General features: G+C 42.7%; 1 protein-coding gene across 4 annotated transcripts in view; it reads left to right on the forward strand.

The window, feature by feature from the left end:
- The window catches only part of ADAMTSL2 (ADAMTS like 2), a 48,604-nt gene that overhangs the window by 11,430 nt on the left and 24,230 nt on the right, over positions 1-12,944 (forward strand). For all 4 annotated transcript variants that reach the window (XM_072632870.1, XM_072632867.1, XM_072632869.1 and 1 more), the window contains 4 exons: positions 1,060-1,140; positions 4,617-4,792; positions 6,447-6,795; positions 8,078-8,450. In XM_072632870.1, the coding sequence (XP_072488971.1) occupies positions 1,060-1,140; positions 4,617-4,792; positions 6,447-6,795; positions 8,078-8,450 (979 nt within the window). The remainder of the gene's footprint in view (positions 1-1,059; positions 1,141-4,616; positions 4,793-6,446; positions 6,796-8,077; positions 8,451-12,944) is intronic.

A 12,944-nucleotide genomic window follows, 5' to 3' on the forward strand; every position in this document is an offset into this window, starting at 1 on the left:
AGAGCAGTGGCATCTAAGGCAGTTCAAATTCTGGTTTCAACACTTAGTCATGTGACAAGGGGAAGCCTTTCTGAGCCTCAGTTTCCTTATCTGTAAAATGAGCATAATAATATAATTATATACCATCTGCCTGGGCAGCTAGGTGATGTAATGGTTAGAGCACTGGGCTTCGAGTCAGAAAGACTGTTCAGATCAGAAAGAGTTCAAATTCAGCCTCAGAATCTCTGTAGCTGTGTAACTTTGGCCAAGTTTTTTGTTTTTTGTTTGCCACTAGAGAATCACTGGCAAATCACTTCAATATCTCTACCAAGAAAGGTCACCAAGAGTCAGGCATGACTGAAATGACTGAATAGCACCTACCTCATCTGTCTGTCTGTGTTTGTCCTTCATTTTTGAAGAAGACCATGACATCAGAGAAATGATGACATGACTTGCACTTGACTTTGTTTTGAGTGAAGGAGGACTATAAAGCTACAGATAAATACAAGTCTGTTATTAATAACAACAATCCATCAATAAACACCTTCTATGTGATGGGCAGCTAGGTGGCACAGTAGATAAAGTACCAGACCTGGAGTCATTTTCTGAATTCAAATCTGACCTCCAGCACTTACTAGCTGTGTGACCCAGAGCAAGTCACTTAACCCTGTTTGCCTCAGTTTCCTCATCTGTAAAATGAGCTGGAGAAGGAAATGGCAAACCACTCCAGGATTTTTACTAAAAAAACCCCCCACAAACCCAAATGAGGTTACAAAGAATCAAACACTATTGAAAACAATTGAACAACAAATGTGACTTTCCTTGAACCCAATGAGGTAGAAGATACAAAAACAGGATTGTCAATGTGGGCAGTCTAGTTGGGGAGATAGGTCACTGAGGTGAAAAGATAGAGAATATAACCATGTCACATATGACAGGGCGAGAGTCGAACATATGGGTTGCCTCCACTTTACCCGGGCATCTTGAAAAGAATCAGAGGTAGTGCCCTTTTTCCTGTTGCTTTTTTTTTTTAAACTGACCAGAACGTTGCCTGGTCATTAATGTATAGTTTCCCCACAGGCTATTCCCTGGTAACACACATTCCAGCTGGCGCCCGAGACATCCAGATTGTAGAACGGAAGAAGTCGGCAGACGTCTTAGGTGTGTATGGCTTTGGCGGCTGGCCTGGTAGTATTTGTCCTTTCATCCGCCTGCTATCAATGGGCAAAATTTATAGCTGAAGGAAAAAAAAAGGGAATTTCTGGTGGTGTAGGAGAGGAAACAGACTTCAGTGTGGTTCCAGAACCAATGGATAAATGTTACAGGGAGACAGATTTTGGCTCAGTAAAAGGAAGAACTTTCTAACAATTAAAACTTTCTGAAAGTGGAATGGGTTGTATCTCTGGAGGTAGTAAGGTCCTTGTCAAGCGGAGGTTGGAGGTCAAGTGGAGCCTAGGTGTTATAAAGGAAGGCCATAGAGGAGATTTCTGTGGATGATGAAAGGCTGGGTGAGAGGAACCCCAATATCTCCCCTCAAGCTAAGATTCAGATTCAATAAAAAGTGACAGAGGGAGCCCCAGGCCATCAAATGTGTCTTAAGCATGCCATTGGGGCCAAATGGTCCATGGGTCTTATTCAGTGACAATTTCTGACCCATAATTTCAGATTCTTTTCTCCCTTGTTTCTAGACAAGGGGAGCAAGAGCAGATTGGTGGGAAGATTAAACAGCATATGTATTTCCTTTCCTTCTCTTTATTCAATCAGTTAGCAAATAAATATTTAAGTACTTATTCTGTGTGTTACACTGTGCTAGGCACCACGTGGCCACAGAATGGTTCTTCTTACACAGGTGAACCCTGACAGGGTACTACACAGAGCTGTTTGCTGCTGTGGCCACTCTCCCAGACTAAGCAGACCCTAAACCACCTCAAAGGCGGGAGGGTTAGGGCTGGGTGGGGTCCTGATCTGGGGAGGGATTCACTTCAAAGCCAATTGGGCTTACTCCCAAGAGGCCCAGGCATGGGGCAGTGTTCTAAACTCTGTGACTGCTGCCCCCTTTCCCAGAAGAATGTTGTTCAGGGCAGGAGCTCATCCTCTGGGGCACTCCCCTAAACTGCCCTCCAGGGACGGTCTGCCCTGGCCAAGGGCTTTTGGAGAAAGCAGCTTGGTGTAACTGTGGCCTTCAGCCAAGCCGGTTACTCTGTCCTCTTCAGTGGGAGGGACGGACAGTCCAGGAAACAGACTGTACTCTGGGCTGCCTCCCGAGCTTTCTTACTTGAAACAGACGCGTGGAAATACCAAGTTAAGACTCTGAGCATTAGGAAAGCCGCAGGAAGGAAGGTCATTATTGTCAGGAAACGGGTTTTGGATTTGGGCTGAAAGTTTAACCCTTTGCAGACAGACAAGTTCTTGCTGGGGGTCTGTGGGTATGGCTTTAACTTGCTCTATGATTCCCTCTGACTCAGAATTTGATTTTTTTTTTTTAAACCTCACTTTGTTCATCTGATAATAAATTAACTGCACCAGACTTTCACTCCTTGAATTGCATCAGGAGCTTTGGAAGCAAAACTCCTACTCTCTAGCAGGCCATTCCAGTTCCTGGAATAAACTTTTAAAGGACACGTTTTGGAAGACAAAGTGTACCCAAGTCATAATTCTGCCTTCTTGTCTTCTACAGCTCCTGGCCTTTGGGAGGTAGTGCAATGTAAAGGAAAGCCTGCCAGGGCTGTAGTCCAGAGATCTGGGTTTGAATCTTTGCTTTGTCACCTTACCAGCTCATCTGAGTGATAATTGGCCAGCTCATTTCTCCCTGAGCCTCAGTTTCCTTCATGTACAAGAACGCAGTTAACTAGATTACCATTAAGGGCCCTTTCTGACTTAAGCATTCTGATACTGTCCAGCGTCTGTATAAGTTCCTTCGTAATGAGGAGGATAGGGCTCCTCAAGTAGTCCTCAAGTTAAGAAATGTGGACCTGGTTTATTTGGGCACTTTGAAACCTTTAGGAAATCTGGAAAACTTAAGTTTTCAGCTGAATCTACAAGGACAAAATCAGGTTCTCTCCTCTCACCTGGATTTGAATGGGCTGTCTGCAGGGATCTAAGCAATCACTGCCTGCCTATCTCAAGTATTTGGTGCCAAACAGAAGATGGAAGTGTACTAGACCAAACCCACCCACTGTCTGCGTGTGCCTCCAGTTCAGGGCCTTGCTGGAGTTAGGAAGATCTTTGGAAGTTCTTTGAAAAAAGGACTATATAAGGATACTGTTGTCTTCAACTCATCCCTTGGAATAGCCTAACTCAGGGATGGGTGCCTGGTAGGTGCCCAATCAGAACTTGCTGATTGACAAAGCATTTCTTTTCAGCACAGACAATGGAACTTATTCCTTCCCAGACTAGAGTGAGAAAACTTGGGGCACTCTGTACACAGAGCCAGGGAGTAATCACCAGCGATCCAAAAGCTGTTTCTTTTTGTTTCTGTGTGGAAAGAGTATCGTGGATGTCATAGAACAGTGGGTGCCAGAACTGGAAAGGACCATAAGATACAGAATTTCAGAGTTGGAAGGAACCTCAGGCAATGATCTATTAGACCAACCCTTATGCTACAGATGGGGAAACTGAAGTTCAGAGAATAAATAATTAGAAAGGACCCTAGAGATCATTATTTTCAACTCTGTTACTTTATAGATGAATACACTTGGATCTAGTGAATTTAAATGACTAGCTCAAGGTTATAGGTAGTAAGAAAGTGAGGATTCAAACTCAGTCCTCTAAATCTGAAGCCAGTCTTTTAATCTACTTCCCTATCCCACATTAGTTTGGGAAAGGATTAGTTTGGGAAAGGACTGGCCCATGGTCCCATGGTAAATGGAAGAACTGGGATTATCAGAACTGAGGGTAATTGAAATAGGGGGAACTGTAGATTCAATCTGTGCCCCTCTTTCTTTGGCCAATGAATTAAGCACTTGGGGTCTGTTTCATTGGTTGTAGCAATGGCTAATCACCATGTAGCGATTCAAACCGTCCATCAAGACAGCCCAAATAGCAGCACCCAATGGGCTTTAAGCCAGTTATTTTCAATAGTCTAGACATGTCCTTTGTTGTTTATTTTAGGCTGATATTAAAACAGGAGTGCATTTCCTGAGCATGCACTGACTCGGGTTAGACTTTTGCCACGGACACAGGGTTTGACTCACCCACGTGGCAAAAGTCCTGAACTTGGAAGTATTTTTAGAAGCTGGGTGGGAGAGTGGGAGGGGTGTTGGGGAGGGGGAAGGGAAAGGAGCTGCAGTCTCCTGAGTCATAGAAGGTTAGTGCTGGAGAGGACTTTAGAACATAGCACTTTAGAGCTAGAAAGGGGCCTTAGAGATCGCTGAGTCTAGACCCTCCATTTTACAAATGGGGAATTTGAGAATCAGAGGTCAACATACAAATTCACATGTAGAGTTCCTGGTAGAGTCAAGTTTAGACTTCTGGAAGCTGGTGGCCTGGCTTCCCAGTGGTATACCTCCAGACTTGTCTCCACTCTGGCCATGGATAGTCCATTGAAAGAATAACTCAGCTCAGGGATACTCATTTAATGCTAAGTAAGCAAAGGCTTCCTTCCTGGTTAATGACCTGTGTGTGCTTTGCTATTCTAGCTCTTGCTGATGAAGCTGGCTACTATTTCTTTAATGGGAACTACAAAGTAGACAGTCCAAAGAACTTCAACATCGCTGGCACCATTGTTAAGTACCGACGGCCCATGGATGTGTACGAAACTGGCATCGAATACATTGTAGCCCAGGGTCCCACCAACCAGGGTCTGAATGTCATGGTATGCTTAGCAAGAGAAAATGGGGAACTTATTATGTGTAAAGTATCCTGCCAGAGGGAAGTGTTGAATGTCAGAGAAGTTTTATTGTCTCAAAAGAATCAAGAAATAGGATATAATAATCTTAACACAAGTAATATCACAGAAATAAGAACTAATATTGACCCTGGTGATATCACAGAAACAGGAAGTGATGATATTGGTGCATGAGATGATATCCCCATGTTTTGTTTTGATAAGGGTTGGAAAGACCAGAGAGCAGGATGAATGAATTTGGGTATATGGTACTGTTGGCTGGAATGGGGTGTATTTGTATTCCACCTTCTTCTGTCCCTGAATGTGGGTGATATGCCCAGCTCATTACTTCTGCAAGTTCTCAAAGGAATTTGTGTTGTTTTTCCCCTTTAGAGATTCCTTAGGCTAGAGAGATTTTGAGTCTGTTGAACTCATACCCCACCTCTAACCCTAAGCCATGAAGAAAGTAGCTGCCATATGACCTTAGAACCCTCCCAAGGAAATGATTCCATGCTTTCCCTTCATCAAACATTGCAGGGCCTCAGTTCTGGGCATCTGAGTTGTAGAGCAGAGGGGAATTGAGAATGTTGTGTCAAATCCTTTGCAGGGTGCTTCATAATCCTGGACACAGGAGGGATGTAGAAAGCTCCACTGAACTCCTAATTTTCCAGGCACAATGACAAAAGAACATATTCTCAGGGTAGAACACTTGAAGGAGCTGAATTTGGAAAGAGACGACCTGGATGCAAATCCTGCCTAGGACATTTATTACCTGGATGACTCTGGGCACTCAGTGTTCTCATTTGTAAAATGAGGTCATTGGACTAAATGCTCTTTAATTAAAGTTCCTTCTAGTTCTAAATCATTAAGATAACATGGTCAGGATAAGTTTTTGTTGTCAACCTCATATGTTGTTCATTGTTTACCATATACATTGACATGGCTTGACAGTTACAAAAAATTAGAATTCCTATGAATTACCTGAATGCTAAAGTTATGTGGAAGAGAATTTGATCTTTGATGGTCAGAGCACACTTATGCTTCTCACAGGGCATGGTTGTGAATAGTGGGTATTGCACTAGTTTGATGTTTAATATCGCATTAACTAAGAGAGATTGCTGTGAATTCCAAATGAGATTTTGATAGAGCCAGATTCTAATAGCTTTTTTGCCTTCAAATAAATTTATATATTCTGAGTATGCTTTGATAAACAAAGACTGGAAGGACATAGGTGATTGGTACCCTCAGTTAATCCCCAAGCTTAGAATGGGTAGTTCCTAAATTCTCCCTCATCCAACCCTCAATCAGACTAGTTAACTTGTCTCCTTTCCCTTACTTGCTGCCTGGTTAAAAAGTACTTATAGGGAGCTCTGTGACCTTGGATAGATCAACCTTCCCTCTCAGGGTCCTATCTGTGTAATGAAAAAAGATAATCTCTTTTAGTTTTGGCATTTTATGTTCTAAGGTTCTTTCCAGCTCTAATACCATTGTAATATTTTATTTTCTAAGGTTCTACCCAGTTCTAACATTTTGTGCTCTAACATTGTGTGTACCAAGGCCCCTTCCAGCTCTGACATTCTATGATCTCTGACCTAAGAGAGAAGTGCTGAATGACCCGCAGGTCATTTATCTTTTCTTTCAGGTGTGGAATCAAAATGGCAAGAGTCCTTCAATTACCTTTGAATACACTCTTCTCAGAAAGCCCCATCCCCAGAGTATCCAGCCTGTCTACTATACCTTCTCCGAAACTGCTTCAGAGAGTGCGGAGAGCCGGGAATTTGATGGCGAGGGGCTGGTGGGCTTTGTCCAGCACAACGGCAGCTACTATGGGAAATCATCAAAGGAGAGGCTAGATCTAGAGAACCAGCTGTTTGGCCAGCAGGGCCCCTCTGAGGATCTCAACTTGAGCAAGGGCCAGGAGACCAATGAGGTGTATGAGAGGGCAGGAGGCATGGATTGCGAGGCTCCGCTGAAGGGCAAGGCCTTCCAAGGTAATGGGCTAGCAAGGGAAGTTGGGGCAGAGGTACCTTTCCCACTCTGGATGATGCCAGACCATAGACTTTGTTCATTGCTGCTCTCTCTCCTTGACAAAGGATTTGGAGGGAAGGTTTCTCCCCCATGATCCTTTGACATAGGCCTACTTTTCTTTTGGACTGAGGGCCATAGCCACACTGGGTAACTGGATGCGCTCTCCCATTTGGGGATGTCTGAGTTTCTGTTAGAAGTTTCCTCTCTTCCCTCAGTTAAGTTCTTATGTGCTTGAAAACATTCTTCAGTCCTCTTTCGTATAAAGTTCTTGCACATGACTTTGATCAGGAGTGGCTAAGTAGAATCCTAGTTCTTCATTCTGTACTTGCCAACCCTACATACGGGAGCTGGGGCAGATGCTCTCAGAAAGAGGAGACCCTGCCAGGTGGAATAATCTTGACTTTTGTGCAGTAGAAACATTAATTGTGACATCTGTTCTCCAGGGCTCCAGATTTAGAATTACATATTAGCTAGGCTCTTCCTGTAGAAGGAAAACCAGTCCCCAGCAAAAAATGAGAAAGGAGGAGCCCTGAATCCCTATTATATGCTTTTTTCTCTACTTTAAGCTACCCTAACCCCAACCCAGGAACCCAATCCTTTAATACTTCAGCCCCTATCCTTTCCTCTTCCCCTGGGCATTTGACCTAAGGCAATCCTGCAAGAAGGCAATGCTTAAACCAAAGGAATATATAATAATAACCTATATTTGACCAATATTTTTAATATACATTATTTCACTGAACCTTACAACGACCCTATGAGGTAGGTACTACAAGTATTATCCCCACAGAAGAGGAAACTGAGGTTCAGAGAGGTAAAGCAGCTTACAGTGCTCATGAAGCTGATAGATATAAGAAGAGGGCCTTGAACCTAGGTGTCCCCAACTGGAGCACTTCTCTCCACAATGTCGCACTGCCTCTCAATCTACAGTGATCCATTTTTAGTTATGGTAGGGAAAAGATTTTTGGGTTCAAAAACATTTTAGATTTTCCCCAGATCACTCCCTTCATGCTGGTGTCTGAGCATGTCTAATGTTGGCATAAAGATCCCTTTGGCTTGATTCATAGCCAGAATAAGCAGAATATTTGAGCTGGAAATGACCTTAAAAATCCCCTTGTTCAGTGCCCTTATTTCACAGATGAGAAAGTAAAGATCACACAGCTAGATAGTGGCAGAACTGGGTTTCTTGACTTTTTAACTCAACATTCTTTCCATTTTGTTCCCCTCTTTTATTTTAATTATTAGATTCAAATGCTACCCAGGTGGTTCATGGTGGAGAGGAAGATCAAGACCCTGATGTTCACTTTGCCTCCCAGGAGTTCCTCTCAGAAAATGCCATCTCCGACCAGCTTCTGGGCAAGAGCTCTGATTCTAAGGAGTTAGTCCTGAATGTCACAGTGAACAGCATTTTTGCACAGGGTGATCCACATCACCCAGGGAGCTCTCCCATGGACAGCCTCTATTTGGACTATGAGGAGAATGAGGAGGGTTACATGCTTAATGGTACCTACTTGGAGCTGACCAGTGATAGGATGGCCAATACATCCTCAGAGACAGCGTTCCCCAATGCCAGTGCAACTCTCCCTAGTTCACCGGGAAACAGGACCCATAAAGCAAGGTAGGAGAGCTTTTCCCACATCCATATCCTACGGCTTTTGACACCTAAGGGCTGTGCTCAATAGGGGGAGTAGGAGCACGGGCTTTTCTTCACATTGACTGAGGTTCCACAACTTTTTGAGAAGATTCTTACTAGGTATAAATTTGGCAGGGAAATGTTATTGGTTCACCAGATGGGTAGATTGAGGGAGACAGAGCTGTTTACACTTTTTTAAGGGATCTAGGGCAAGGTGTTAAAAAAGGATGCCTTCCTTTTTCCTAGTTTCTAGCCCAAGATCAGGAGTCTAAAAATTAATATTATTTTCCTTCTTATTCTGTTGATTAGTTAGGTAAGATAGAGCATCAGGTCCCAGGTTAGGACTGAAATTCATAGGATTGAAAAGTCCATATTCCTCGATTTGCAGATGGGGAAACTAAAGCCTAGAAAGGTTAAGGGACTTGCCCAAGGTCATATAGATAGTAAGTAGAAAAGCAGGATTTGAAACCAGGTCTTTTGACTCTAAATCTACTTTTCATTGCACTGTGTCATTAACCCCTGAATAGGGACATCTAAGTGAATGAGTAAACTTGTTGTTTTGTGGCATGTAACTCTAGTCAGCCTTGACAAACGGTGCTAAGCAGATTTCCCTCATCTTGTTCCAGAGTGCCACCAAACCCATATCTTCCAACATCACAGAGCTACTCATGATCACAAAATTCTCAGAGCTTCTCAGAGGTAGCTATGTGCTGCGGTAGAGAGAAAGCTTGAACTTGGGCAAGTCACTTAATCTTTGCCTCAGTTTCCTCTGTTGATCAGAATAGGAACAATAAAAGCACCTATCTTGCAGGGTTGTTGTATAGATCAATTGAGATAAGATCTGTAAAGCTCTTACAGTGCCTGTCATATAATAAGTGCTATAGAAATGTTATCATAATTAATAATAATAATCATTAGCTAGAAGAGACTTAAGAAGCATGTTCTTACATGAACAGGAATATTTTCTATAACATCTCTGACCAGAGGACATTAAAGTTCCATTTGTAGAGCTCCAAGGAAATGAAACTTAGAGCCTCCTAATGCAGCCCATTTCACTTTTATATAGTTCTAATTACTAGAAAATTTTTTTTTATTAAGCCAAAATCTGCATCTCTGCAACTTTTTATCTATTCCACTCCTTTCCCCAGGGAAACAGATGTTTATAATAGAGCAGCATTAATTTTATGGTCCATAAGAATTGTATCAAGAGACTGAGAGGCCAGAAAAAAGTTTGGGTCAGAAACAGGGAACCAGGCAGCACTAGACAGATGGGGTTTGGTGACTTCTCTGGACTCTTCCTAGTGGATTCAAGGCAATTCCAATTTTAGGTAGATAGGTGGTACAGTAGATAAAATGCAGTATTTAGAGTCTAAAAGACTTGAGTTTGAATCAGGCCTCACATACTAGCTGTGAAGATCCCTGGGAAGTCATTTAACCACCATCTGCCTCAGTTACTTCATCTATAAAATGGAGGTAATAATAGCACCTATCTCCCAGGCTTATTGTAAGGATCAGATGAGATGATATGTATAAAGTATTTCACAAACCTTCAAGTACTATGTACGTTCTAGTTATAATTAGTTCCTATGTTTGGTTCTTGGGATCTAGACAGGCTGGAACTAGTGTACTTTGATGGTCCAGGCATAAAGACAAAGGTGGTTCAGGTGACCAAGAACAGAAAATCATACCAAGATCCAGGTCATCAACAAACATTTACTAAGTGCCTACTATGTGCTTAGTACTGGGGATACAAAGAAAGGGCAGTGTCTATCTTCAAAGAACTCATGGTCTGATGGGTGAAATAACATGCAAACAATGATGTATGAACGGGATATATACAGAGTAAATTGAACATAATCTAATAAGGAAAGTACTTATAGAAGACCTTATACAGCCAAAGCAAGAGGGTGTGGATGAGTGACCACAAATCAATTCCTCTTAATGGAGAAAATTCAAATTCAACCAAGTCAACCATCATTGAGTACCTTGCTCCTTGCTGATCTTGACTGGAAATGATATCCTTGAGCAGATTTTCTACTAGGGGATCTAAGGCATATCTACCAACACCTATCCTATAAAGCCGAGTGTGGTTCTTATGGTCAGTCCTTTGTTCTTGAAGAGAACCATGAGTGTGGGAGGGTGCAAGAGGAGGGGATTGTTTCTGGTGTAGGGATGAGCAGGAGGTGCTCCTTGAACTAGGCCTGGACTGATATGGAATATGTCAATGCTATTGTCAGCATCTTTGCCTGGGACAATAGATGAACATGCCCCAGACTTAATAATGTTTCTTGTCACCAGGTTTATCATGAGAAAAGAGGGGCATAGACCAGTAGTTGTGGTGGACTATGGGTTTTGGGTGACAATCTACCAATATTATATCAGTTTTGAGAGAGGATTTTGGTGGCTTTTCATTTTGCATTTTTGGTCAAGTGCAGGGAAGTGGTGAACTCTACTGATGAAGTTGGTTTCATTTGGGAAAATGCTAGAGAACAGAATCACACATGTTTATTAAAGCACCAGGTGTTAGGGCAACAAAGACAGACAAAGACAAAGACAAAATAATCTCTGGACTCAAAGGGATTACCTTCTATTGAGTATGTATACAAATGAGTAAATCCAAAGTATATGCAAAGTAATTCCAAGAGGGAAAGAGTACTAACAACTGGGGGCAAGCAGAAAAGACTTACTGTAGGAGGTGGAACTTAAATGTTGTAGGATCTGAAGGATTTTAAGAGATAATACATCCCAGATATGGCAGGCCATCTGTGCAAAGGCATAATGATGAGAAATTTTATGTTTTATAATGGGAAGGGCTAGCCCACCAGCTTGATGAGAATCAATCAAAAAGTATTTATTAGGCACCTACTGTGTGCCGGGCAGAGGTAGCTAGGGGGCCCAGTGGATACAGTTCTGGCCCTGGAGTCAGGAAGACCTGAGTTCAAATTTGACCACAGACACTATCTGTGTGACCCTGGGCAAGTTATTTAACCCTGTTTATCTCAGTTTCCTCATGATTAAAATGAGCTGGAGAAGGAAATGGCAAATTACTCCAGTATCTTTGGCAAGAAAACCCCAAATGGGGTCATGAAGAGTTGGACATGATTGAAAAACAACAAAGACAAAAAGAAGCTGAGGGATCAGGAAAGGCTTCATGTAGAAGGTCAGGCTTGACTGGGGAACTGAAGGGAACCAGCTAAGCAAAGAAGTAGAGGTGAGGAGGAAACAGATTTCAAGGTATGGGGAATAGCCAGAGATGGGAGATGGATCTCTGTCTCTGTCTCTCTCTCTCTGTAATGCCAAGTAGTCCAGGATAACTGGACTGTAGAGAAAGAGGAAGAAGAATGGAAAAGTAGGAAAAGGCCAGAATGCCAAACAGAAGAGTTTATATTTGATCTAGAGATAACAGGGAGGTTTTTAGAGATAAAATGGTGTGATTAAGTAGGATGAAATAATCAAACCTGGACTTTGGGAAAATTGCTTTGGTGGCTATATGTGGGTTGGATTCTAGTGGGAAGACTCTATAGCAATACAGAGGGAGGCAGGATGAATGCTGGATTTGCAGTCAAAGGACCCATGTTCACATCATGTTCCTGATGCTTACTACCTGTGTGACCTTGAGCAAGTCACTTAACTTCCCTGGGGGCCTCAGTTTCCTAGAGTATAAAACAAAGGGCTTAGACTTGATGGACTCTGAGTTCCCATGGGTCTAGGTCTCTGAGGCTTGATGAAATAGGAGGCTATTACAAGAGTCAGAGAGAGATGATGAGGGCTGAGGTAGGGTGGTGGCTATGTGAATGGAGAGAAAGGGAGGCTGATGGGAGAGATATTATGGAGATAGAAACAGCAACTGGGAGAGTGAAGGACTGAGTGTGGTACAATGGTTGTCAACTTGAGTGATCAAAAGAAAAATGAAAGAAATCTGGAAAGGCAGGTAGGTGGGAGCCAGGTTCAGAGGGCATTTTAAATAGGTGCTTACTCAGTGTTTCAAGTAGCAGTATTGGATGTTCAGGTTGTTCTACAAGGAGGAGTGCAACGATTACAACTCATTTTGCTTCCTGCCCCATTCTACATCGAAATCATTACTTATTTAAGAGGATTACTCATGTCAGGGTCTCAGTCTCTGACTCTGAGACCTTGTCCCAGAGGGCCTTGCAGATCACAATGCAAGCAGATTGACCTTTGTCAAGACAATAAACTTCAGGACAAAGTTACTGATGTTCTGCTTGGTTTTTTCCCCCATTCAGTTCCATTGTCAGAACTGACACAAAGCCCAAGGGGAGGCAGGGAAGGGGAGGCTCCCCAAGTTTCTATCTGGTGCTACAATGTATTGTGCTATCCTCAAGACTGCTCGTTGTTCTTGATGGAAAATTCCTTTATCTTGGGATGTTTGTGCATGTGCAGTGGAAACGGTGATGGTGATAAAATTTATAGTGACCACCAAACTGGACTAACTCCTTAATGCATGGGAAGATAAAAGTA

This window comes from Notamacropus eugenii, chromosome 1 (assembly GCF_028372415.1).
Source record: "Notamacropus eugenii isolate mMacEug1 chromosome 1, mMacEug1.pri_v2, whole genome shotgun sequence".
Lineage (NCBI taxonomy): Eukaryota > Metazoa > Chordata > Mammalia > Diprotodontia > Macropodidae > Notamacropus > Notamacropus eugenii.